This window comes from Salvelinus fontinalis, chromosome 13 (assembly GCF_029448725.1).
Source record: "Salvelinus fontinalis isolate EN_2023a chromosome 13, ASM2944872v1, whole genome shotgun sequence".
In the NCBI taxonomy this organism is placed as follows: domain Eukaryota; kingdom Metazoa; phylum Chordata; class Actinopteri; order Salmoniformes; family Salmonidae; genus Salvelinus; species Salvelinus fontinalis.
The window spans coordinates 6,461,937-6,485,036 of NC_074677.1; the positions used below are offsets into that span (position 1 = coordinate 6,461,937).

General features: G+C 47.0%; 1 protein-coding gene across 5 annotated transcripts in view; it reads left to right on the top strand.

Moving 5' to 3' along the window:
- Nucleotides 1-23,100, top strand: part of LOC129867991 (peripheral-type benzodiazepine receptor-associated protein 1) — a 193,517-nt gene that overhangs the window by 116,608 nt on the left and 53,809 nt on the right. For 3 of the 5 annotated variants that reach the window (XM_055941528.1, XM_055941530.1, XM_055941531.1), the window contains exons 6-12: nt 2,981-3,151; nt 8,567-8,650; nt 8,921-9,010; nt 9,759-9,881; nt 12,745-12,849; nt 13,919-13,969; nt 17,491-17,511. In XM_055941528.1, the coding sequence (XP_055797503.1) occupies nt 2,981-3,151; nt 8,567-8,650; nt 8,921-9,010; nt 9,759-9,881; nt 12,745-12,849; nt 13,919-13,969; nt 17,491-17,511 (645 nt within the window). The remainder of the gene's footprint in view (nt 1-2,980; nt 3,152-8,566; nt 8,651-8,920; nt 9,011-9,758; nt 9,882-12,744; nt 12,850-13,918; nt 13,970-17,490; nt 17,512-23,100) is intronic. The other 2 variants (XM_055941529.1, XM_055941532.1) reach the window with 2 other exon arrangements.

Genomic DNA, 23,100 nt, shown 5'->3' on the forward strand with positions numbered 1-23,100 from the left:
AATAACAAACAAAAATACATTAGTGATTTTGACCATTCCCCATGTTCTATGTTATAAATATTGTTCCAGTATTTGTTTTTGAACGTGTTTCAGCCTTGAACCTTGAGAGCGCAGGTCTGTATCTTCTCCTTTGATTTACAACAGGATGTGAGTTGTTAACCCCCACTAGTTTTTTCCGTCCCCCTCTATGGGTGAGAGGGGGTCTGATTGAAGTTATTCATTGCACACCTGATCTGACCTATTTGGATTCTCGTGGACAGTCATGACAGCCCTCTGCTGGACTTCAGATTAGGAATGTTGATACTGATTCAGTTTTGCCTTGTCATAATGAAAGAGGGGATACCTGATACTAGATCAGCACTCTGAGATGTTTAGTAAATACGGGTTCACAAGGACTCTCTCAATCCTAACTCTAAGAATGTTATTGAGTGTATTATAATCTTAAAGGAATATTCATTCAAACAGAGGGACTCTCCTTTCTAAAGAATCATTAAGATTTACATCCAGTTTGAGGGGGTAGGTATCTCTCCTCTCTCTCTCTCCCTCTGCTGTATGTGAGTCACGTTTCCAGCTGGAGGGATTCTCTGTGGATTAGATGACTGTGTACAGAAGTCAGGCCACAAGGAAGGAAGGCTAGAGGAGAGCTGGATTATAATCCCAGTCGGTCTATCTGTCAATTGGTTGGGGCTGGGAGTAAGGTTGATATTACAATACCCATCAGTCAGGTTGATATTACTGTAGACATCAGTCAGGTTGATATTACAGTAGACATCAGTCAGGTTGATATTACTGTAGACATCAGTCAGGTTGATATTACTGTAGACATCAGTCAGGTTGATATTACAGTAGACATCAGTCAGGTTGATATTGCAGTAGACATCCATCAGGTTGATATTACAGTACCCATCAGTCAGGTTGATATTTCATCAGTCAGGTTGATATTACAGTAGACATCAGTCAGGTTGATATTACTGTAGACATCAGTCAGGTTGATATTACTGTAGACATCAGTCAGGTTGGTATTACAGTAGACGTCAGTCAGGTTGATATTACATCAGTCAGGTTGGTATTACAGTAGACATCAGTCAGGTTGATATTTCATCAGTCAGGTTGATATTACAGTAGACATCAGTCAGGTTGATATTACTGTAGACATCAGTCAGGTTGGTATTACAGTAGACATCAGTCAGGTTGGTATTACAGTAGACATCAGTCAGGTTGATATTACATCAGTCAGGTTGGTATTACAGTAGACATCAGTCAGGTTGATATTACAGTAGACATCAGTCAGGTTGATATTACAGTAGACATCAGTCAGGTTGATATTACAGTAGACATCAGTCAGGTTGATATTACAGTAGACATCAGTCAGGTTGATATTGCAGTAGACATCCATCAGGTTGATATTACAGTACCCATCAGTCAGGTTGATATTTCATCAGTCAGGTTGATATTACAGTAGACATCAGTCAGGTTGATATTACTGTAGACATCAGTCAGGTTGATATTACTGTAGACATCAGTCAGGTTGGTATTACAGTAGACATCAGTCAGGTTGGTATTACAGTAGACATCAGTCAGGTTGATATTACATCAGTCAGGTTGGTATTACAGTAGACATCAGTCAGGTTGATATTACAGTAGACATCCATCAGGTTGGTATTACAGTAGACATCAGTCAGGTTGGTATTACTGTAGACATCAGTCAGGTTGATATTACATTAGACATCAGTCAGGTTGATATTACAGTAGACATCAGTCAGGTTGATATTACAGTAGACATCCGTCAGGTTGGTATTACAGTAGACATCCGTCAGGTTGGTATTACAGTAGACATCAGTCAGGTTGATATTACAGTAGACAACAGTCAGGTTGGTATTACAGTAGACATCAGTCAGGCTGGTATTACAGTAGACATCAGTCAGGTTGATATTACAGTAGACATCAGTCAGGTTGATATTACAGTAGACATCAGTCAGGTTGATATTACAGTAGACATCAGTCAGGTTGATATTACAGTAGACATCAGTCAGGTTGATATTACAGTAGACATCAGTCAGGTTGATATTACAATACCCATCAGTCAGGTTGATATTACAGTAGACATCAGTCAGGTTGATATTACAGTAGACATCAGTCAGGTTGATATTACAATACCCATCAGTCAGGTTGATATTACAGTAGACATCAGTCAGGTTGGTATTACTGTAGACATCAGTCAGGTTGATATTACATCAGTCAGGTTGGTATTACAGTAGACATCAGTCAGGTTGATATTACAGTAGACATCCATCAGGTTGGTATTACAGTAGACATCAGTCAGGTTGGTATTACTGTAGACATCAGTCAGGTTGATATTACAGTAGACATCCGTCAGGTTGGTATTACAGTAGACATCAGTCAGGTTGGTATTACAGTAGACATCCGTCAGGTTGGTATTACAGTAGACATCAGTCAGGTTGATATTACAGTAGACATCAGTCAGGTTGATATTACTGTAGACATCAGTCAGGTTGATATTACAGTAGACATCAGTCAGGTTGATATTACATCAGTCAGGTTGGTATTACAGTAGACATCAGTCAGGTTGGTATTACAGGACACTACGTTCTCTTAGTCACTTTGTTTGACGCAGCTCTGTTAGGTGGGGAAAGATGCTCAGCTCCAATTAGCTGAAGCTCTTTTTCAATCTAGCCGTTAGGCAAGGAAACTAGTTTAGTCGTGGAACCTCGATTTGAATGAAGGGCTTTGCACCTCTGTCTGACAGTCTAGGTTGTATTCGGCCTAGTGTTGCTGCTTTAGCCCTACAGAGCCACTTCTGAGTGCTGTGCTTCATTACGTTGTCTTACGTAATACTCCAGGTGTCAAGGTCTGCCGCTGCCTTACCCCATTCTTTAGCTTCTTTAATCTGTAGGCCTAGCAGGTCAGCTTTAATTATTAAGGCATGATTGTGTTCCTCCATGGTTTGTGCCTCTGACAGGTTGCAGCAGAGACCCAACTCTTGGCGTTAAATGAGGCTCCAGCCAGGTGTGAGGAGACTCCCAGAGAGGAGGAGGGGCCGCGAGTGATCCCAACTCCGCCGGGCCCCGCCCCCACCCCGAGCCACTCCCACCAGAAGGAGCACACAGAAGATCAAAGACTACAGTTGCTGGTAAGAACAGATACATTAATATCACACACACATTATATCCGCACTCACCTCATACAGTCTACAACCCTGTCACGGCTAGCTATACTGACAGACTCACCTCATACAGTCTACAACCCTGTCACGGCTAGCTATACTGACAGACTCACCTCATACAGTCTACAACCCTGTCACGGCTAGCTATACTGACAGACTCACCTCATACAGTCTACAACCCTGTCACGGCTAGCTATACAGACACACCTCATACAGTCTACAACCCTGTCACGGCTAGCTATACAGACTCACCTCATAACAGTCTACAACCCTGTCACGGCTAGCTATACACACTCACCTCATACAGTCTACAACCCTGTCACGGCTAGCTATACAGACACACTCACCTCATACAGTCTACAACCCTGTCACGGCTAGCTATACTGACACACTCACCTCATACAGTCTACAACCCTGTCACGGCTAGCTATACTGACACACTCACCTCATACAGTCTACAACCCTGTCACGGCTAGCTATACAGACACACTCACCTCATACAGTCTACAACCCTGTCACGGCTAGCTATACAGACACACTCACCTCATACAGTCTACAACCCTGTCACGGCTAGCTATACTGACACACTCACCTCATACAGTCTACAACCCTGTCACGGCTAGCTATACAGACACACTCACCTCATACAGTCTACAACCCTGTCACGGCTAGCTATACAGACACACCTCATACAGTCTACAACCCTGTCACGGCTAGCTATACTGGCGCACTCACCTCATACAGTCTACAACCCTGTCACGGCTAGCTATACAGACACACTCACCTCATACAGTCTACAACCCTGTCACGGCTAGCTATACAGACTCACCTCATACAGTCTACAACCCTGTCACGGCTAGCTATACAGACTCACCTCATACAGTCTACAACCCTGTCACGGCTAGCTATACTGACGCACTCACCTCATACAGTCTACAACCCTGTCACGGCTAGCTATACTGACACACTCACCTCATACAGTCTACAACCCTGTCACGGCTAGCTATACAGACTCACCTCATACAGTCTACAACCCTGTCACGGCTAGCTATACTGACGCACTCACCTCATACAGTCTACAACCCTGTCACGGCTAGCTATACAGACACACTCACCTCATAACAGTCTACAACCCTGTCACGGCTAGCTATACTGACAGACTCACCTCATACAGTCTACAACCCTGTCACGGCTAGCTATACAGACACACTCACCTCATAACAGTCTACAACCCTGTCACGGCTAGCTATACTGACACACTCACCTCATACAGTCTACAACCCTGTCACGGCTAGCTATACTGACACACCTCATACAGTCTACAACCCTGTCACGGCTAGCTATACAGACACACCTCATACAGTCTACAACCCTGTCACGGCTAGCTATACTGACACACCTCATACAGTCTACAACCCTGTCACGGCTAGCTATACAGACTCACCTAATACAGTCTACAACCCTGTCACGGCTAGCTATACACACTCACCTCATACAGTCTACAACCCTGTCACGGCTAGCTATACAGACACACTCACCTCATACAGTCTACAACCCTGTCACGGCTAGCTATACTGACACACTCACCTCATACAGTCTACAACCCTGTCACGGCTAGCTATACAGACACCTCTTGTTGGAGACTTGGCTGAAATGGCATTGCTAATTGGACTAGTGCAGTCAGTAAAGCCTACTGCTGAATATTGAGTGCTGGCTAAACCCGTTATGATATAATGGTTGCTTGTGGTCTGAAGGGTGGCTTTATCAATGCATGAAGATAAACCAAGTTTAATGCTACGGACAGACAATGGTGAGAAATCAGGTCACAAGGTCAAGCGCTTTTTTTAATGATCAATATTGTCTTCCTGCGTCCGTGTCGTCACAGTAGAAGACACGCCCACATCGCCCACCATTTAATCTGTTGTGTTCCTTCAGTCAATTAAACTGAGTCAATAAGTCCTTATGCTCTGTGTGGCGATGGAGGCTGAAATAAGCAGATTTCTCTGTTTGCTGCTGGGAGACGGGGGCGCGGCCTAACTGACTATCTCATGTAAACTGCATTTAGAATAAAATAAGAATGTTAAACTTGGTAAAAAAAAAACTTGTAACCATGAGGTCAGAGGTCAATGTGGAATTAAGGACTTACATTTTATGTTGGATCCGAAACAGATTGATCGTGATTCGTGCAGACACTTTTTTTTGGCAAACACAAAACCGATATGATAATATGCTTTGGGATCTGATAAACAGGACAGGACATGGTATCATAGATATGCATGGTACTCTAGTCGGATAGGCCTCTGATTGTCTTTTCTCACAGAACAGAGTACATGTGCACGATGGCGTTACGGTCTGATGTCAAATAGGCTTTTCACATTTATTATTTATTTACGAAACAACACAAACAACAACAACAACACTCAAAGCTCCTACTTCAACCACAGCGTTGTGATTTCAGTGGTACAGATATGGGGTTGGATAATGATGTTTCTGATGCACAGGCCTAGTCTCTGTAACGTGACATGATATGGTACAGATATGGGTGTTTCTGATGCGCAGGCCTAGTCTCTGTAACGTGACATGATATGGTACAGATATGGGGTTGGATAAGGATGTTTCTGATGCACAGGCCTAGTCTCTGTAACGTGGCATGATATGGTACAGATATGGGGTTGGATAATGATGTTTCTGATGCACAGGCCTAGTCTCTGTAACGTGACATGATATGGTACAGATATGGGTGTTTCTGATGCGCAGGCCTAGTCTGTAACGTGACATGATATGGTACAGATATGGGGTTGGATAAGGATGTTTCTGATGCACAGGCCTAGTCTCTGTAACGTGACATGATATGGTACAGATATGGGTGTTCCTGATGCGCAGGCCTAGTCTGTAACGTCACATGATATGGTACAGATATGGGGTTGGATAAGGATGTTTCTGATGCACAGGCCTAGTCTCTGTAACGTGACATGATATGGTACAGATATGGGGTTGGATAAGGATGTTTCTGATGCACAGGCCTAGTCTCTGTAACGTGGCATGATATGGTACAGATATGGGGTTGGATAATGATGTTTCTGATGCACAGGCCTAGTCTCTGTAACGTGACATGATATGGTACAGATATGGGTGTTTCTGATGCGCAGGCCTAGTCTCTGTAACGTGACATGATATGGTACAGATATGGGGTTGGATAAGGATGTTTCTGATGCACAGGCCTAGTCTCTGTAACGTGACATGATATGGTACAGATATGGGTTTGGATAAGGATGTTTCTGATGCACAGGCCTAGTCTCTGTAACGTGACATGATATGGTACAGATATGGGTGTTTCTGATGCGCAGGCCTAGTCTGTAACGTGACATGATATGGTACAGATATGGGTGTTTCTGATGCGCAGGCCTAGTCTGTAACGTGACATGATATGGTACAGATATGGGTTTGGATAAGGATGTTTCTGATGCACAGGCCTAGTCTCTGTAACGTGACATGATATGGTACAGATATGGGTGTTTCTGATGCGCAGGCCTAGTCTGTAACGTGACATGATATGGTACAGATATGGGGTTGGATAAGGATGTTTCTGATGCGCAGGCCTAGTCTGTAACGTGACATGATATGGTACAGATATGGGTGTTTCTGATGCGCAGGCCTAGTCTCTGTAACGTGACATGATATGGAGTTGGTTAAGGATGTGTCCGATGTTTATTTAAAAAAAAGATATTTCACCTTTATTTAGTCAGGTAGGCAAGTTGAGAGCAAGTTCTGATTTACTACTGCGACCTGGCCAAGAATAAAGCATAGCAGTTCGACATACAGCAACACACGGTTAAACATGGAATAAACAAAACATACAGTCAATAATACAGTTGAAGAGAATCTATATACAATGTGTGCAAATGAGGTAAGAATTGGGAGGTAAGGCAATAAATAGGCCATGGTGGCGAAGTAATTACAATATAGCAATTAGACACTGGAGAGATTGATGTGCAGAAGATAAATGTGCAAGTAGAGATACCAGGTTGCAAAGGAGCAAAAAAATAAATGACAATATGGGGAGGAGGTAGTTGGATGGGCTATTTACAGATGAGCTATGTACAGGTGCAGTGATCTGTGAGCTGCTCAGACAGCTGGTGCTTAAAGCTAGTGAGGGAGGTAAGAGTCTCCAGCTTCAGTGATTTTTGCAATTCGTTCCAGTCATTGGCAGCAGAGAACTTGAAGGAAAGACGACCAAAAGAGGAATTGGCTTTGGGGGTGACTAGAGAGATATACCTGCTGGAGCACGTGCTACGGGTGGGTGCTGCTCTGGTGACCAGTGAGCTGAGATAAGAGACTTGTAGATGACCTGAAGCCAGTGGGTTTGGCGACGAGTATGAAGTGAGGGCCAGCCAACGAGAGCATACAGGTGGCAGTGGTGGGTAGTATTTGGGGGTTTGGTGACAAAACGGATGGCACTGTGATAGACTGCATCCAGTTTGTTGAGTAGAGTGTTGGAGGCTATTTTGTAAATGACATCGACGATGTCGAGGATCGGTAGGATGGCCAGTTTTAAGATGGTATGTTTGGCAGCATGAGTGAAGGATGCTTTGTTGCGATATAAGAAGCCGATTCTAGATTTAACTTTGGATTGGAGATGTTTAATGTGATTCTGGAAGGAGAGTTTACAGTCTATCCAGACACCTAGGTATTTGTAGTTGTCCACGTATTCTAAGTCAGAACCGTCCAGAGTAGTGATGCTGGGCGGGCTGAAAGGTGCGGGCAGCGATCGGTTGAAGAGCATGCATTTAGTTTTCCTTGCATTTAAGAGCAGTTGGAGGCCACGGAAGGAGAGTTGTAATGGCATTGAAGCTCGTCTGGAGGTTAGTTAACACAGTGTCCACAGAAGAATGATGTGCAGGCCTAGTCTCTGTAACGTGACATTCTATGGAACAGATATGGAGTTGACTAAGGATGTATATGAATCGCAGGCCTAGTCTCTGGAACATGACATGAAATGCCGTTGGATTAGGCTGTTTCTGATGCGCAGGCCTGGTCTCTGTAACGTGACGTGATATGGAGCAGGTATGGGGTTGGATAAGGGTGATTCTCAATTTCAAGCCTAGTCCCTGTAACGTGACATAATATAGAGTTGTATAAGGATATTTCTGATGCGTAGGCCTAGTCTCTGTAACGTGACACGATATGGAGCAGAGATAGAGTTGGATAAGGATGTTTCAGAATTTCAGGCCTAGTCTCTGTAACGTGACATGAAACTGAGTTGGATTAGGCTGTTTCTGATGCTCAGGCCTGGTCTCTGTAACGTGACATGCTATGTAATTGGATTAGGATGTTTCTGATGTGCGGGCCTAGTCTCTGTAACGTTGTGGTGTCTTGTTTCAGGAATGTGAGCTGAGCAAGAAGAGAAAAGAATGTGAAAACTTGGAACATGAAGTTAGGAAGAGACAGAAGGGATGTCTGGATTTGGTAAGGGTCCCTCGCCTGCCTGTTAACTACTGTACTCGAGGTGTTAATCTCAGCGGGCCAGGTGCTGGGGCGCTGGCGGAAGGAGAAATTCCTCTGCTATAGAATGAATGAAACAGTATCAACCAGATGAAGGTTCCATTCATTCTAATCCCAGGCATTACACTGAGCCCGGCCTCAGATTTATTAAAGTGGCACCAGCCTCCACTGATTGCAACAGTATAGTTACCGCTGTACTACCTATGTAGTTACTAAAGCTACACCCTCTGACAGGAGAGCCAGCTTGAGGATGAGCGAGGCAAAAATGGGCATCTAGAGGAGGAGGCGGATCTCCTCAGGAGGAAGGCACAGCTGCTCGACCAGGTCAGTCTCTATTCTAATCTATTATATGCTATGCCATTCTATTCCATTTTATTCTATTCTTTGAGGCCCCCGTAGGCTTTGTGTTGTATTTATGACAGAATGAATGTACATTATGGTTCAAATGGAACCCTCAACTGTCTTCTCTGTCATGACCCTTCAGTAGACTGGAAGGGCTTCTGTTTTCTGTGTCTGTCCCTCTCCTCCTGGTCTTGAGGAATGACAGTACTCATGTCCAGTGTCTCTACCGCTCCCTCTCTCTCTTCTCTCTCTCTCTCTCTCCCCCCCACCCCTCTCTCTCACTCTCTCTGTCTCTCTTCTCTCTCTCACTCTCTCTCTCTGTCTCTCTCCCCCCCACCCCTCTCTCTCTTCTCTCTCTCACTCTCTCTCTCCCCCCACCCCTCTCTCTCTCTCTGTCTCTCTCCCCCCCACCCCTCTCTCTCTTCTCTCTCTCACTCTCTCTCTCCCCCCACCCCCCTCTCTCTCTCTCTGTCTCTCTCCCCCCCACCCCTCTCTCTCACTCTCTCTCTCCCCCACCAATCCCCCCCCCACCCCATCCCCCTCTCTCTCCCCACCCCTCTCCCCCCCACCCCCCCCCCTCTCTCCCCCCCACCCCTCTCTCTCCCTCCCCACCCACCCCTCTCCCCCCCTCTCTCCCCCTCTCCCCCCCCCACCCCCATCTCTCTCTCTCTCTCCCCCCCCCCCACCTCTCTCTCTCTCTCCCCCCACCCACCCCATCCCTCTCTCTCAGACCTGGGTTGAGAATGAGGAGCTGAGAGAACACCTCTCTGAAGTGACCGCTCAACGTGATTCAGGTCTCAAGGAGAACCAGAGACTCCGTGTCAAACTGGAGAACCTAGAGCAGGTCCTAAAGGTACAGGCTGATCTCTAGTGTAGAGCAGGTCTTAAAGGTACAGGCTGATCTCTAGTGTAGAGCAGGTCCTAAAGGTACAGGCTGATCTCTAGTATAGAGCAGGTCCTAAAGGTACAGGCTGATCTCTAGTGTAGAGCAGGTCTTAAAGGTACAGGATGATCTCTAGTATAGAGCAGGTCCTAAAGGTACAGACTGATCTCTAGTATAGAGCAGGTCCTAAAGGTACAGGCTGATCTCTAGTGTAGAGCAGTTCCTATAGGTACAGGATGATCTCTAGTATAGAGCAGGTCCTAAAGGTAGAGGATGATCTCTAGTATAGAGCAGGTCCTAAAGGTACAGGCTGATCTCTAGTATAGAGCAGGTCCTAAAGGTAGAGGCTGATCTCTAGTATAGAGCAGGTCCTAAAGGTACAGGCTGATCTCTAGTATAGAGCAGGTCCTAAAGGTAGAGGATGATCTCTAGTATAGAGCAGGTCCTAAAGGTACAGGCTGATCTCTAGTATAGAGCATGTCTTAAAGGTACAGGATGATCTCTAGTATAGAGCAGGTCCTAAAGGTACAGGATGATCTCTAGTATAGAGCAGGTCCTAAAGGTACAGGCTGATCTCTAGTATAGAGCAGGTCCTATAGGTACAGGATGATCTCTAGTATAGAGCAGGTCCTAAAGGTACAGGCTGATCTCTAGTATAGAGCAGGTCCTAAAGGTACAGGCTGATCTCTAGTATAGAGCAGGTCCTAAAGGTACAGGCTGATCTCTAGTATAGAGCAGGTCCTAAAGGTACAGGCTGATCTCTAGTATAGAGCAGGTCTTAAAGGTACAGGATGATCTCTAGTATAGAGCAGGTCCTAAAGGTACAGGATGATCTCTAGTATAGAGCAGGTCCTAAAGGTACAGGATGATCTCTAGTATAGAGCAGGTCCTAAAGGTACAGGATGATCTCTAGTATACAGCAGGTCCTAAAGGTACAGGATGATCTCTAGTGTAGAGCAGTTCCTATAGGTACAGGATGATCTCTAGTATAGAGCAGGTCCTAAAGGTAGAGGATGATCTCTAGTATTTTGTTGCCACACTTCCAAGTTGTGTTGACTCCCCAGAGCCAGGTTCACTTTGACTACAAATATAGTCGTGTTGGCATTTCTAAGTCGTGTCGCTAGGCTGTGTCTCACGGTATTTTCTCCCCAATTTCGTGATTTCCAATTGGTAGTTACAGTCTTTTCCCATCGCTGCAACTCCCGTACGAACCCGGGAGAAACGCAGGTCGAGAGCCATGCGTCCTCCAAAACACAACCCTGCCAAGCGGCCCTTCTTCTTGACACACTGCTCGCTTAACCCGGTAGTCAGCCGCACCAATGTGTCGGAGGAAACGCCGTACAACTGATGACTGAAGTCAGCGTGTTTGCGCCTGGTTTGCCACAGGGAGTGGCTAGAGCTCGATCGGACAAGAACATCTCGGCCGGCCAAACCCTCCCCCGGAGGACGCTGGGTCAATTGTGCGCCGCCTTATGGGTCTCCCGGTCACGGCCAGCTACGACACAGCCGGGGATTAAAACAGGGTCTGTAGTGACACCTCTAGCCCTGAGATGCAGTGCCTTAGACCGCGAAGCAGTGCCTTAGACCGTGATGCAGTGCCTTAGACCGCGATGCAGAGCCTTAGACCGCGATGCAGAGCCTTAGACCGCGATGCAGTGCCTTAGACCGAGATGCAGTGCCTTAGACCGCGATGCAGTGCCTTAGACCGCGATGCAGAGCCTTAGACCGCGATGCAGAGCCTTAGACCACGATGCAGAGCCTTAGACCGCGATGCAGAGCCTTAGGCCGCGATGCAGAGCCTTAGACCACGATGCAGAGCCTTGGACCGCGATGCAGAGCCTTAGACCGAGATGCAGTGCCTTAGACCGCAATGCAGTGCCTTAGACCGAGATGCAGTGCCTTAGACCGCGATGCAGTGCCTTAGACCGCGATGCAGATCCTTAGACCGCGATGCAGTGCCTTAGACCGCGATGCAGTGCCTTAGACCGCGATGCAGAGCCTTAGACCGCGATGCAGAGCCTTAGACCGCGATGCAGAGCCTTGGACCGCGATGCAGAGCCTTAGACCGAGATGCAGTGCCTTAGACCGCAATGCAGTGCCTTAGACCGCGATGCAGTGCCTTAGACCGCGATGCAGTGCCTTAGACCGCGATGCAGATCCTTAGACCGCGATGCAGTGCCTTAGACCGCGATGCAGTGCCTTAGACCGCGATGCAGAGCCTTAGACCGCGATGCAGAGCCTTAGACCGCGATGCAGAGCCTTAGACCGCGATGCAGAGCCTTAGACCGAGATGCAGAGCCTTAGACCACGATGCAGAGCCTTAGACCGCGATGCAGAGCCTTAGACCGAGATGCAGAGCCTTAGACCGAGATGCAGAGCCTTAGACCGAGATGCAGAGCCTTAGACCACGATGCAGAGCCTTAGACCGCGATGCAGAGCCTTAGACCGAGATGCAGTGCCTTAGACCGAGATGCAGTGCCTTAGACCGAGATGCAGAGCCTTAGACCGAGATGCAGAGCCTTAGACCGAGATGCAGTGCCTTAGACCGAGATGCAGTGCCTTAGACCGAGATGCAGAGCCTTAGACCACGATGCAGAGCCTTAGACCGAGATGCAGTGCCTTAGACCGCAATGCAGTGCCTTAGACCGCTGTGCCACTGGGGAGGCCTCACTTTTTAATTTTATTTATTTCATATTTTTCTCGAACGATTGTACATGGAGCGGCTATTCTGTGTTGAGTGTAAATGTGTCTGTGACCGAGTGTGTAAACTATAGAGTAATTATGTAAGCTCTGTGGGGTTACATTAAATTGATTTCTCCTTTGATGCTTGCAGCATATGCGAGAGGTCGCCGAGCGGAGGCAGCAGCTGGAACTGGAACATGAGCAGGCACTGGCTATCCTCAAGTTCAAACAGAATGAGATCAAACGACTACAGCGGGTGAGACGGCAACACCACACATTGCCTCTGGTCCTCTGGAGCTCAGTTGGTAGAGCGTCTGCTAAATGGCATACATTACCGTCCTCTCTCTCCCCTGCCTCCTACACAAGAACCACTGCCCAGCCTAAGCTTGTCCTCTCTCTCCCCTGCCTCCTACACAAGAACCACTGCCCAGCCAAAGCCTGTCCTCTCTATCCCCAGCCTCCTACACAAGAACCACTGCCCAGCCAAAGCCTGTCCTCTCTATCCCCAGCCTCCTACACAAGAACCACTGCCCAGCCAAAGCCTGTCCTCTCTATCCCCTGCCTCCTACACAAGAACCACTGCCCAGCCAAAGCCTGTCCTCTCTATCCCCAGCCTCCTACACAAGAACCACTGCCCAGCCAAAGCCTGTCCTCTCTATCCCCTGCCTCCTACACAAGAACCACTGCCCAGCCAAACGCCTGTCCTCTCTATCCCCTGCCTCCTACACAAGAACCACTGCCCAGCCAAAGCCTGTCCTCTCTATCCCCTGCCTCCTACACAAGAACCACTGCCCAGCCAAAGCCTGTCCTCTCTATCCCCAGCCTCCTACACAAGAACCACTGCCCAGACAAACGCCTGTCCTCTCTATCCCCTGCCTCCTACACAAGAACCACTGCCCAGCCAAAGCTTGTCCTCTCTCTCCCCTGCCTCCTACACAAGAACCACTGCCCAGACAAAGCTTGTCCTCTCTCCCCTGCCTCCTACACAAGAACCACTGCCCAGCCAAAGCCTGTCTTAAATATAAGGAAATGCTCTCAGCTATACAACCAGAATTTCCAAGCAACCCTGTTCCCAGAAATCACTAAGCAACATCCAATCACCTCAAATTACATTTTCCGTCTTCACTTTTATGATGTGTATTAAAGATTTTGTCCAGTAGGAGGTAGCTGTTGGGTGCAACGTTTGTAGGTTAGTTCTGGAGGGGACTATTATGAGCGATTAGATGTGAACTAAGTAACTGAAGAAACAAAATATTTGCGTGCATTGAATTACACTTTGTGAGTAGAATCATTAAATAAATAGTGTTTATCTTTCCATTCAACAGGCCGAGTTTTTCGCCAAGAGGGAGCATGAGGGAGTGGTACAGATGCTGGAGGTAAGTCTGATCTGGTTGTTGTAGTTCTGTGGTGCTGAGGCCTGGTTGTTGTAGTTCTGTGGTGCTGAGGCCTGGTTGTTGTAGTTCTGTGGTGCTGAGGCCTGGTTGTTGTAGTTCTGTGGTGCTGAGGCCTGGTTGTTGTAGTTCTGTGGTGCTGAGGCCTGGTTGTTGTAGTTCTGTGGTGCTGAGGCCTGGTTGTTGTAGTTCTGTGGTGCTGAGGTCTGGTTGTTGTAGTTCTGTGGTGCTGAGGTCTGGTTGTTGTAGTTCTGTGGTGCTGAGGTCTGGTTGTTGTAGTTCTGTGGTGCTGAGGTCTGGTTGTTGTAGTTCTGTGGTGCTGAGGTCTGGTTGTTGTAGTTCTGTGGTGCTGAGGTCTGGTTGTTGTAGTTCTGTGGTGCTGAGGTCTGGTTGTTGTAGTTCTGTGGTGCTGAGGTCTGGTTGTTGTAGTTCTGTGGTGCTGAGGTCTGGTTGTTGTAGTTCTGTGGTGCTGAGGTCTGGTTGTTGTAGTTCTGTGGTGCTGAGGTCTGGTTGTTGTAGTTCTGTGGTGCTGAGGTCTGGTTGTTGTAGTTCTGTGGTGCTGAGGCCTGGTTGTTGTAGTTCTGTGGTGCTGAGGCCTGGTTGTTGTAGTTCTGTGGTGCTGAGGTCTGGTTGTTGTAGTTCTGTGGTGCTGAGGTCTGGTTGTTGTAGTTCTGTGGTGCTGAGGTCTGGTTGTTGTAGTTCTGTGGTGCTGAGGTCTGGTTGTTGTAGTTCTGTGGTGCTGAGGTCTGGTTGTTGTAGTTCTGTGGTGCAGAGGCCTGGTTGTTGTAGTTCTGTGGTGCTGAGGCCTGGTTGTTGTAGTTCTGTGGTGCTGAGGCCTGGTTGTTGTAGTTCTGTGGTGCTGAGGCCTGGTTGTTGTAGTTCTGTGGTGCTGAGGTCTGGTTGTTGTAGTTCTGTGGTGCTGAGGTCTGGTTGTTGTAGTTCTGTGGTGCAGAGGTCTGGTTGTTGTAGTTCTGTGGTGCTGAGGCCTGGTTGTTGTAGTTCTGTGGTGCTGAGGCCTGGTTGTTGTAGTTCTGTGGTGCTGAGGTCTGGTTGTTGTAGTTCTGTGGTGCTGAGGTCTGGTTGTTGTAGTTCTGTGGTGCTGAGGTCTGGTTGTTGTAGTTCTGTGGTGCTGAGGTCTGGTTGTTGTAGTTCTGTGGTGCTGAGGCCTGGTTGTTGTAGTTCTGTGGTGCTGAGGCCTGGTTGTTGTAGTTCTGTGGTGCTGAGGTCTGGTTGTTGTAGTTCTGTGGTGCTGAGGCCTGGTTGTTGTAGTTCTGTGGTGCTGAGGCCTGGTTGTTGTAGTTCTGTGGTGCTGAGGCCTGGTTGTTGTAGTTCTGTGGTGCTGAGGTCTGGTTGTTGTAGTTCTGTGGTGCTGAGGTCTGGTTGTTGTAGTTCTGTGGTGCAGAGGTCTGGTTGTTGTAGTTCTGTGGTGCTGAGGCCTGGTTGTTGTAGTTCTGTGGTGCTGAGGCCTGGTTGTTGTAGTTCTGTGGTGCTGAGGTCTGGTTGTTGTAGTTCTGTGGTGCTGAGGTCTGGTTGTTGTAGTTCTGTGGTGCTGAGGTCTGGTTGTTGTAGTTCTGTGGTGCTGAGGTCTGGTTGTTGTAGTTCTGTGGTGCAGAGGCCTGGTTGTTGTAGTTCTGTGGTGCTGAGGCCTGGTTGTTGTAGTTCTGTGGTGCTGAGGCCTGGTTGTTGTAGTTCTGTGGTGCTGAGGTCTGGTTGTTGTAGTTCTGTGGTGCAGAGGCCTGGTTGTTGTAGTTCTGTGGTGCTGAGGCCTGGTTGTTGTAGTTCTGTGGTGCAGAGGCCTGGTTGTTGTAGTTCTGTGGTGCAGAGGCCTGGTTGTTGTAGTTCTGTGGTGCTGAGGTCTGGTTGTTGTAGTTCTGTGGTGCAGAGGCCTGGTTGTAGGGATCACAATATAGTTGCCAAATCTAGGAAAACCAAAGTTCCAAAGGCTGGGCCTAATATAGTGTATAAGAGGTCTTACAATAAGTTTTGTAGTGATTCCTATGTTGTTTATGTAAAGAATATTTGTTGGTCTGTGGTGTGTAATGAAGAGCAACCAGACGTTGCACTTAACACATTTATGACATTGATTATTCCAGTTACTGATAAGCACGCACTAATGTTGGCTAATGAGACTGAGGTGAAGTCGCTCTCTTGCGGGTAACGTGTCATTCAATATTATTCAATATGTTGATACAACAGCAGTTAAGATGTGGAGAAGTCTGTCCATAATTCTGCTCTGCCTTCTCATACAACACTATCAACAAGGCAGGTCCTACATGCCCTAGTTTTGTCGTACCTGGACTACTGTTCAGTCGTGTGGTCAGGTGCCACAACTGTTCAGTCGTGTGGTCAGGTGCCACCTTGGAAAATTACAATTTGCTCAGACCAGGGCAGGGCAGCAAGGCTAGCCCTTAAGTGTACAAGGAGAGCTAATATTATCATGTGTGTGTGTGTGTGTCTGTGTGTAAATTAAGTGTTTACATATTCTATTCTAGGACTGGATTCAGCGTGTGTTGCAGAGGGAGTTGGTACAGTACTGTTACTCTCTGATTGGTTGGAATTGCTCATGAACTATTCCTCCTACTCTCTATTTTTCTGTCTCTCTCTCTTTCTCGATCCTTCTCTCTTCCTCTTTCTCTCAAAACAAAAAAAAACATCACTTGTAAAAGCCCGCTCTCTCTCCTTTCAGAGGAGAGAAGTTTGGTACGGAGGACAGAGAGACATGCTAGAGAGATCATAGAAACAGACAGCATAGAAGTTTGGTACGGAGGACAGAGATAGACATGCTAGAGAGATCATAGAAACAGACAGGATAGAAGTTTGGTACGAAGGACAGAGAGACATGCTAGAGAGATCATAGAAACAGACAGGATAGAAGTTTGGTACGGAGGACAGAGAGACATGCTAGAGAGATCATAGAAACAGACAGGATAGAAGTTTGGTACGGAGGACAGAGAGACATGCTAGAGAGATCATAGAAGTTTGGTACGGAGGACAGAGAGACACGCTAGAGAGATCATAGAAACAGACAGGATAGAAGTTTGGTACGGAGGACAGAGAGACATGCTAGAGAGATCATAGAAACAGACAGGATAGAAGTTTGGTACGGAGGACAGAGAGACATGCTAGAGAGATCATAGAAACAGACAGGATAGAAGTTTGGTACGGAGGACAGAGAGACATGCTAGAGAGATCATAGAAACAGACAGGATAGAAGTTTGGTACGGAGGACAGAGAGACATGCTAGAGAGATCATAGAAACAGACAGGATAGAAGTTTGGTATGGAGGACAGAGACAGACACGCTAGAGAGATCATAGAAACGGACATGATAGATACTGTATCTATCTATTACAGACACAGCCTTCTCTCTGAGGACCTGGACTCTGATTGCAGTGGGATGTTAGCCTAATAACCATGTGTTCTTTCCTCCACTGTTACACAAGCATGAGTTTGTTTTTAAAGTGCTTGTTCTTCTATGCTTTGTGTTCTTTCTTTTCCCGCTAACAGACTACATTGGACTCCATGCAGGTACCAGCAACAACCTCACCCAACCTCAACTACCCCGTTTTCAACCTCGACCACCCAGTTCCCAACCTCAACCACCACGTTCCCAACCTCAACCACCCCGTTCCCAACCTCAACCACCCCGTTCCCAACCTCAACCACCCCGTTCCCAACCTCAACCACCCCGTTCCCAACCTCAACCTCCCAGATCCCAACCTCAACCTCCCAGATCCCAACCTCAACCACCCCGTTCCCAACCTCAACCACCCCATTCCCATCCTCAACCACCACGTTCCCAACCTCAACCACCCCGTTCCCAACCTCAACCTCCCCGATCCCAACCTCAACCACCCCGTTCCCAACCTCAACCACCCCGTTCCCAACCTCAACCACCCCGTTCCCAACCTCAACCACCCCGTTCCCAACCTCAACCACCACGTTCCCAACCTCAACCACCACGTTCCCAACCTCAACCACCACGTTCCCAACCTCAACCACCCCGTTCCCAACCTCAACCTCCCAGATCCCAACCTCAACCACCCCGTTCCCAACCTCAACAACCCCGTTCCCAACCTCAACCACCCCGTTCCCAACCTCAACCACCCCGTTCCCAACCTCAACCTCCCAGATCCCAACCTCAACCTCCCAGATCCCAACCTCAACCTCCCAGATCCCAACCTCAACCACCACGTTCCCAACCTCAACCACCACGTTCCCATCCTCAACCACCACGTTCCCAACCTCAACCACCCAGATCCCAACCTCAACCACCACTTTCCCAACCTCAACCACCCCGTTCCCAACCTCAACCACCACGTTCCCAACCTCAACCTCCCAGATCCCAACCTCAACCTCCCAGATCCCAACCTCAACAACCCCGTTCCCATCCTCAACCTCCCAGATCCCAACCTCAACCACCCCATTCCCAACCTCAACCACCCCGTTCCCAACCTCACCCACCCCATTCCCAACCTCAACCTCCCCGTTCCCAACCTCAACCACTCCGTTCCCAACCTCACCCACCCCGTTCCCAACCTCTACAAAAGGCCGTAGACACAGGAGTCTTTGCAGCAAGTTAGTGGCTCATTAGTTTGCGAATGAAGAACAAATGTAAACGTCAGCGCCGGTGATACCCTGATGGTAGTTGTTTCTAGGGAGGTATTTATGGGAAGACAAAGATGGCCTCTAATGTTCTCTAGCTATAGCGGAGGTGGTCTGTAATGTTGCAGCAGGCTTTGACTACAGCATGAGGATGTTGATTTGTGCTCTCTGTAAGGTGACAGGCTCCAGCCGGGTTTAGTGTGTGTCAGTGTATTGTACTGTACTATGTGCCTTTTCCTACACAGCTGCGTGTTTCAATCAGTTACATACAGGCCTAGTGGTAATTGTGTTCATTTTAAATAATCCCTTTGTGTGGAGACACAAGAGAGTCCCTCTGATTCCAGCTGGTGTGTGGCATTGTATTTTGTGTGTGTGTGTGTGTGTGTGTGGGTGTGGGTGTGGGTGTGGGTGTGGATGTGGGTGTGTGTCTGAGTGAGCAGTGTGTGTGTGTGGGTGTCTGAGCGAGCAGTGTGTGTAGGCAATTAAAGTGTGTGTGAAACAGCCCGGGGCCGAGTGACGCTGCTGCTAGATTAGAGTGTATCTATGCACGGACTCCAGTACCCCCGCTGGGCTGAGTGCACGGAACCGTGGTCATAGGAGAATTGGCTTGGGACTTAAGCTCAGGGTGTTAAGATAGTTTGCCTGCTTTCTTAGGCAGTCGAGCTTTGACCCTAATATAATGAGGCTTCTCTGTCTCTTCTCTGTCTCTCTCGCTCTCGCTCTCTTCCTATCTGTCTATCTCTCCCTCTTTCCTCTCTATATCTCTTGTCTTTCTCTCATCTCAAAGTATTTTAACCCAGTCTCTCTATTGGAAAGCTTGATCTATTCTATAGTGAGCAGCACAGTGACTCAAATCTCGTAAGAGAATGGGAAATTCTATTCACATTCTGTGTAATCAGTTAGCTGGATCTACTTGCTATCTGTCCCCCATTTGACTTGGTTCATGCTAGCAGTCATTTGGAACACGCTTTGCTTGGTGTTGTAGGTGAGAGGTTTGACAGGAAGCTGTGTTCAGACAGGTGTGTGTGTGTGTGTGTGTGTGTGTGTGTGTGTGTGTGTGTGTGTGTGTGTGTGTGTGTGTGTGTGTGTGTGTGTGTGTGTGTGTGTGTGTGTGTGTGTGTGTGTGTGTGTGTGTCAGTCAGTGCGCTCGCTTGTGTCTGTGTTTCATGTAGCTGCAGGCCCCTGTCACATCAGTACCAGGAAACTCCCACCACAACCAGAAGCGAAACCAGCCGCTTATAGAAACTTACTGGGGGCTGACGCTAAACCCTGTAGAGCGTTCTGTACACCTTGTAGAGCGTTCTGTACACCCTGTAGAGCATTCTGTAAACCCTGTAGAGCATTCTGTAAACCCTGTAGAGCATTCTGTAAACCCTGTAGAGCATTCTGTAAACCCTGTAGAGCATTCTGTAAACCCTGTAGAGCCTTCTGTACACCCTGTAGAGCATTCTGTAAACCCTGTAGAGCATTCTGTACACCCTGTAGAGCATTCTGTAAACCCTGTAGAGCCTTCTGTAAACCCTGTAGAGCATTCTGTAAACCCTGTAGAGCATTCTGTAAACCCTGTAGAGCATTCTGTACACCCTGTAGAGCATTCTGTACACCCTGTAGAGCCTTCTGTAAACCCTGTAGAGCATTCTGTACACCCTGTAGAGCATTCTGTAAACCCTGTAGAGCATTCTGTAAACCCTGTAGAGCGTTCTGTACACCCTGTAGAGCATTCTGTAAACCCTGTAGAGCATTCTGTAAACCCTGTAGAGCATTCTGTAAACCCTGTAGAGCCTTCTGTACACCCTGTAGAGCATTCTGTAAACCCTGTAGAGCATTCTGTACACCCTGTAGAGCATTCTGTAGAGCATTCTGTACACCCTGTAGAGCATTCTGTAAACCCTGTAGAGCAGGGGTGTCAAACATACGGCCCGCGGGCCGGAACCGGCCCCCAAGGAGGTTCGATCAGGCCCGCAGGATAATTTGAAAGTGGAAAAAATGCATAAAAGACATGGAATTAATATTTTTAATTCGCTGCAATTCATGGATTATCCGCTAAGGGGCGCACTCTTTCCATCAGAGTAGAAGACAAGCCGCATCACTGAGACAGACTGAAAACAGCAGACGGTATCAATGCGCCATCTGCTGCTTGTTACGACGTTGTTAATACCTTGGTCTCTACCTCTCCGCTACACCCTCATTAGCCAAAATGTCGTTATCCAAACGGAGAAAAGTAGATAAGGAGTGTAGAATTTTCAAAGAAAAATGGACCACGTCCTATTTATTTACAGAGATGCACGGAAAACCTTCGTGATTGGTGTGTTTGCAACAAGTTTCGGTATTGAAGGAATATAATATTCGACGCCACTACGAGACTCATCACAGCGAAAAATATGACGGCTTGCAAGGACAACTGAGAAGAGATAAGATTAACGAATTGCTGGCGGGTCTGAGGAAACAGCAGTCAACTTTCATCCAGAGCCGAGAAGTCAGTGAAGCAGCGGTAAAAGCCAGCTACCTAATTGCTAGCGAAATAGCATTAGCATCGAAGCCGTATTCCGACGGTGACTTTGTTAAACGATGCATGATGAAGGCGGCTGAACTTGTATGTCCCGAGAAGCGACAAGCTTTTGCCAATATTAGCCTGACGAGGAATACTATAGCAGAGAGGATTTCGGAACTATCGGCAGATTTAGACAGTCAATTGAAACAGAGAGTCAAGTCATTTATTGCATTTTCCGTGGCAATTGACGAGAGCACTGACATCACAGACGTGGCCCAACTGGCCATATTTATTCGAGGAGTTGATGAGACATTGACTGTTACTGAAGAGTTTCTTGAGTTGGTGCCAATGATGGACACCACAACAGCCGAGGACATTTTCGGCTCTGTCGTTGCTGCATTGGACAGAGTTGGAGTGGACTGGTCCCGCGCTGTCAGCCTGGCTACAGACGGCGCGCCATCCATGGTCGGAAAGAAAGCAGGTGTCGCGACAAAGTTCAAAGACAAAGTACAAGCCCTTAATGGAGGAGATCGTTTCTGGACATTTCACTGTATTTTGCACCAGGAGGCATTGTGTTGCAAGTCGCTGAAAATGGACCACGTCATGGAGGTGGTTGTTCGCACTGTAAATTTCATCCGGTCCAGAGGTCTGAACCATCGTCAGTTTGACAAACTTCTCAGCGACAGCAACATTACCCACAGCCTGCCATACCACACTGAAGTGAGATGGTTAAGCCGAGGCACTGTGCTGAGGCATTTCTTTGATCTACGAGAGGAAATCGGACAGTTCATGGAGAAAAAAGGAAAACCGGTGTTGGAATTACAATCTCAGGAATGGCTACGGGACCTTGCATTCTTGGTTGATATTACTGAACACTTGAACAATCTGAACAAAATGTTGCAAGGCCGCAAAAAAGTTGTCACACAGTTTTCTGACAACATACATGCATTTAAGTTGAAGCTGACTTTGTGGGAGATGCAACTGGCAAATGGCAACCCTGCTCATTTCCCCTGTCTGAGAGATGTGTGTGACCAGACCTGATGCGGACATGAAACGGTACAAAGACAAAATTGCAGGACTACTGCGGGAGTTTGAGAAACGTTTTCAGGTATTTGGTGAACTTGAGACAGAATTTTCAGTTTTTCGCTCACCTTTCACAGTTAAAGCTTCTGATCTGCCGGTCGAAATTCAGCTAGAGATAATTGATTTGCAGTGTGATGCAGATTTGAAGGGCAAATTTGCCTCTGTAGGTCTGGACAGATTTTATCAGTATCTACTACCAGGGTACCCCAAATTAACAGCCCTGGCTGCTAAAATTTTGTGCATGTTTGGGACAACCTACCTTTGTGAACAAATTTTCTCAGTGATGAATATCAATAAAACAAAAATGCGTTTAAGGCTCACAAACAAGCACTTAAATGACATTCTGAAAGTGACAGCTAGTCAGGACATGACACCTGGTGTTGATGCACTTGTACAGGCCAAAAGATGCCAAGTTTCAGGAACAAATACAAGTCCAGACTAGACTAACACCTTTAAAATGCTGCCTTAGATACTGTTTGCATTGAAAGAATACAGCTCTGTGAAGATGAATCCTTACTGTGGTGATTTTAAAAATGTGCACTTTAATGTTAGTCAGCAGCTTCAAAACAAAAGTTGTGTGATGGAATTCTACTGTTCATACAACTCCATAAATTTTCAGTATGTATTGTATGTGTATGTATGTTTCATGTATGAAGTTTACAGATTTACAGGACAGGCGAACACTTTCTTCATTACACATTTAAAATCACTCTCCTTAGTTTGTAAGGTGTACGCAGGGATTACATTTAGATTTTATATGCGTATGTGTAAGTGGTTTAAAAATTCCTTTCTTTAAAAGTCTCATTTAATCTTAAAGTGCATTACTATATTTTTCAGTACCAATTAAAGTTTTGTGCCTTTGTACAATCAGTGGGATCAGTTGCAATGCATATTTGTGAATGATAAAAGTAAATTGCACATTTGTCTAAGGAAATATG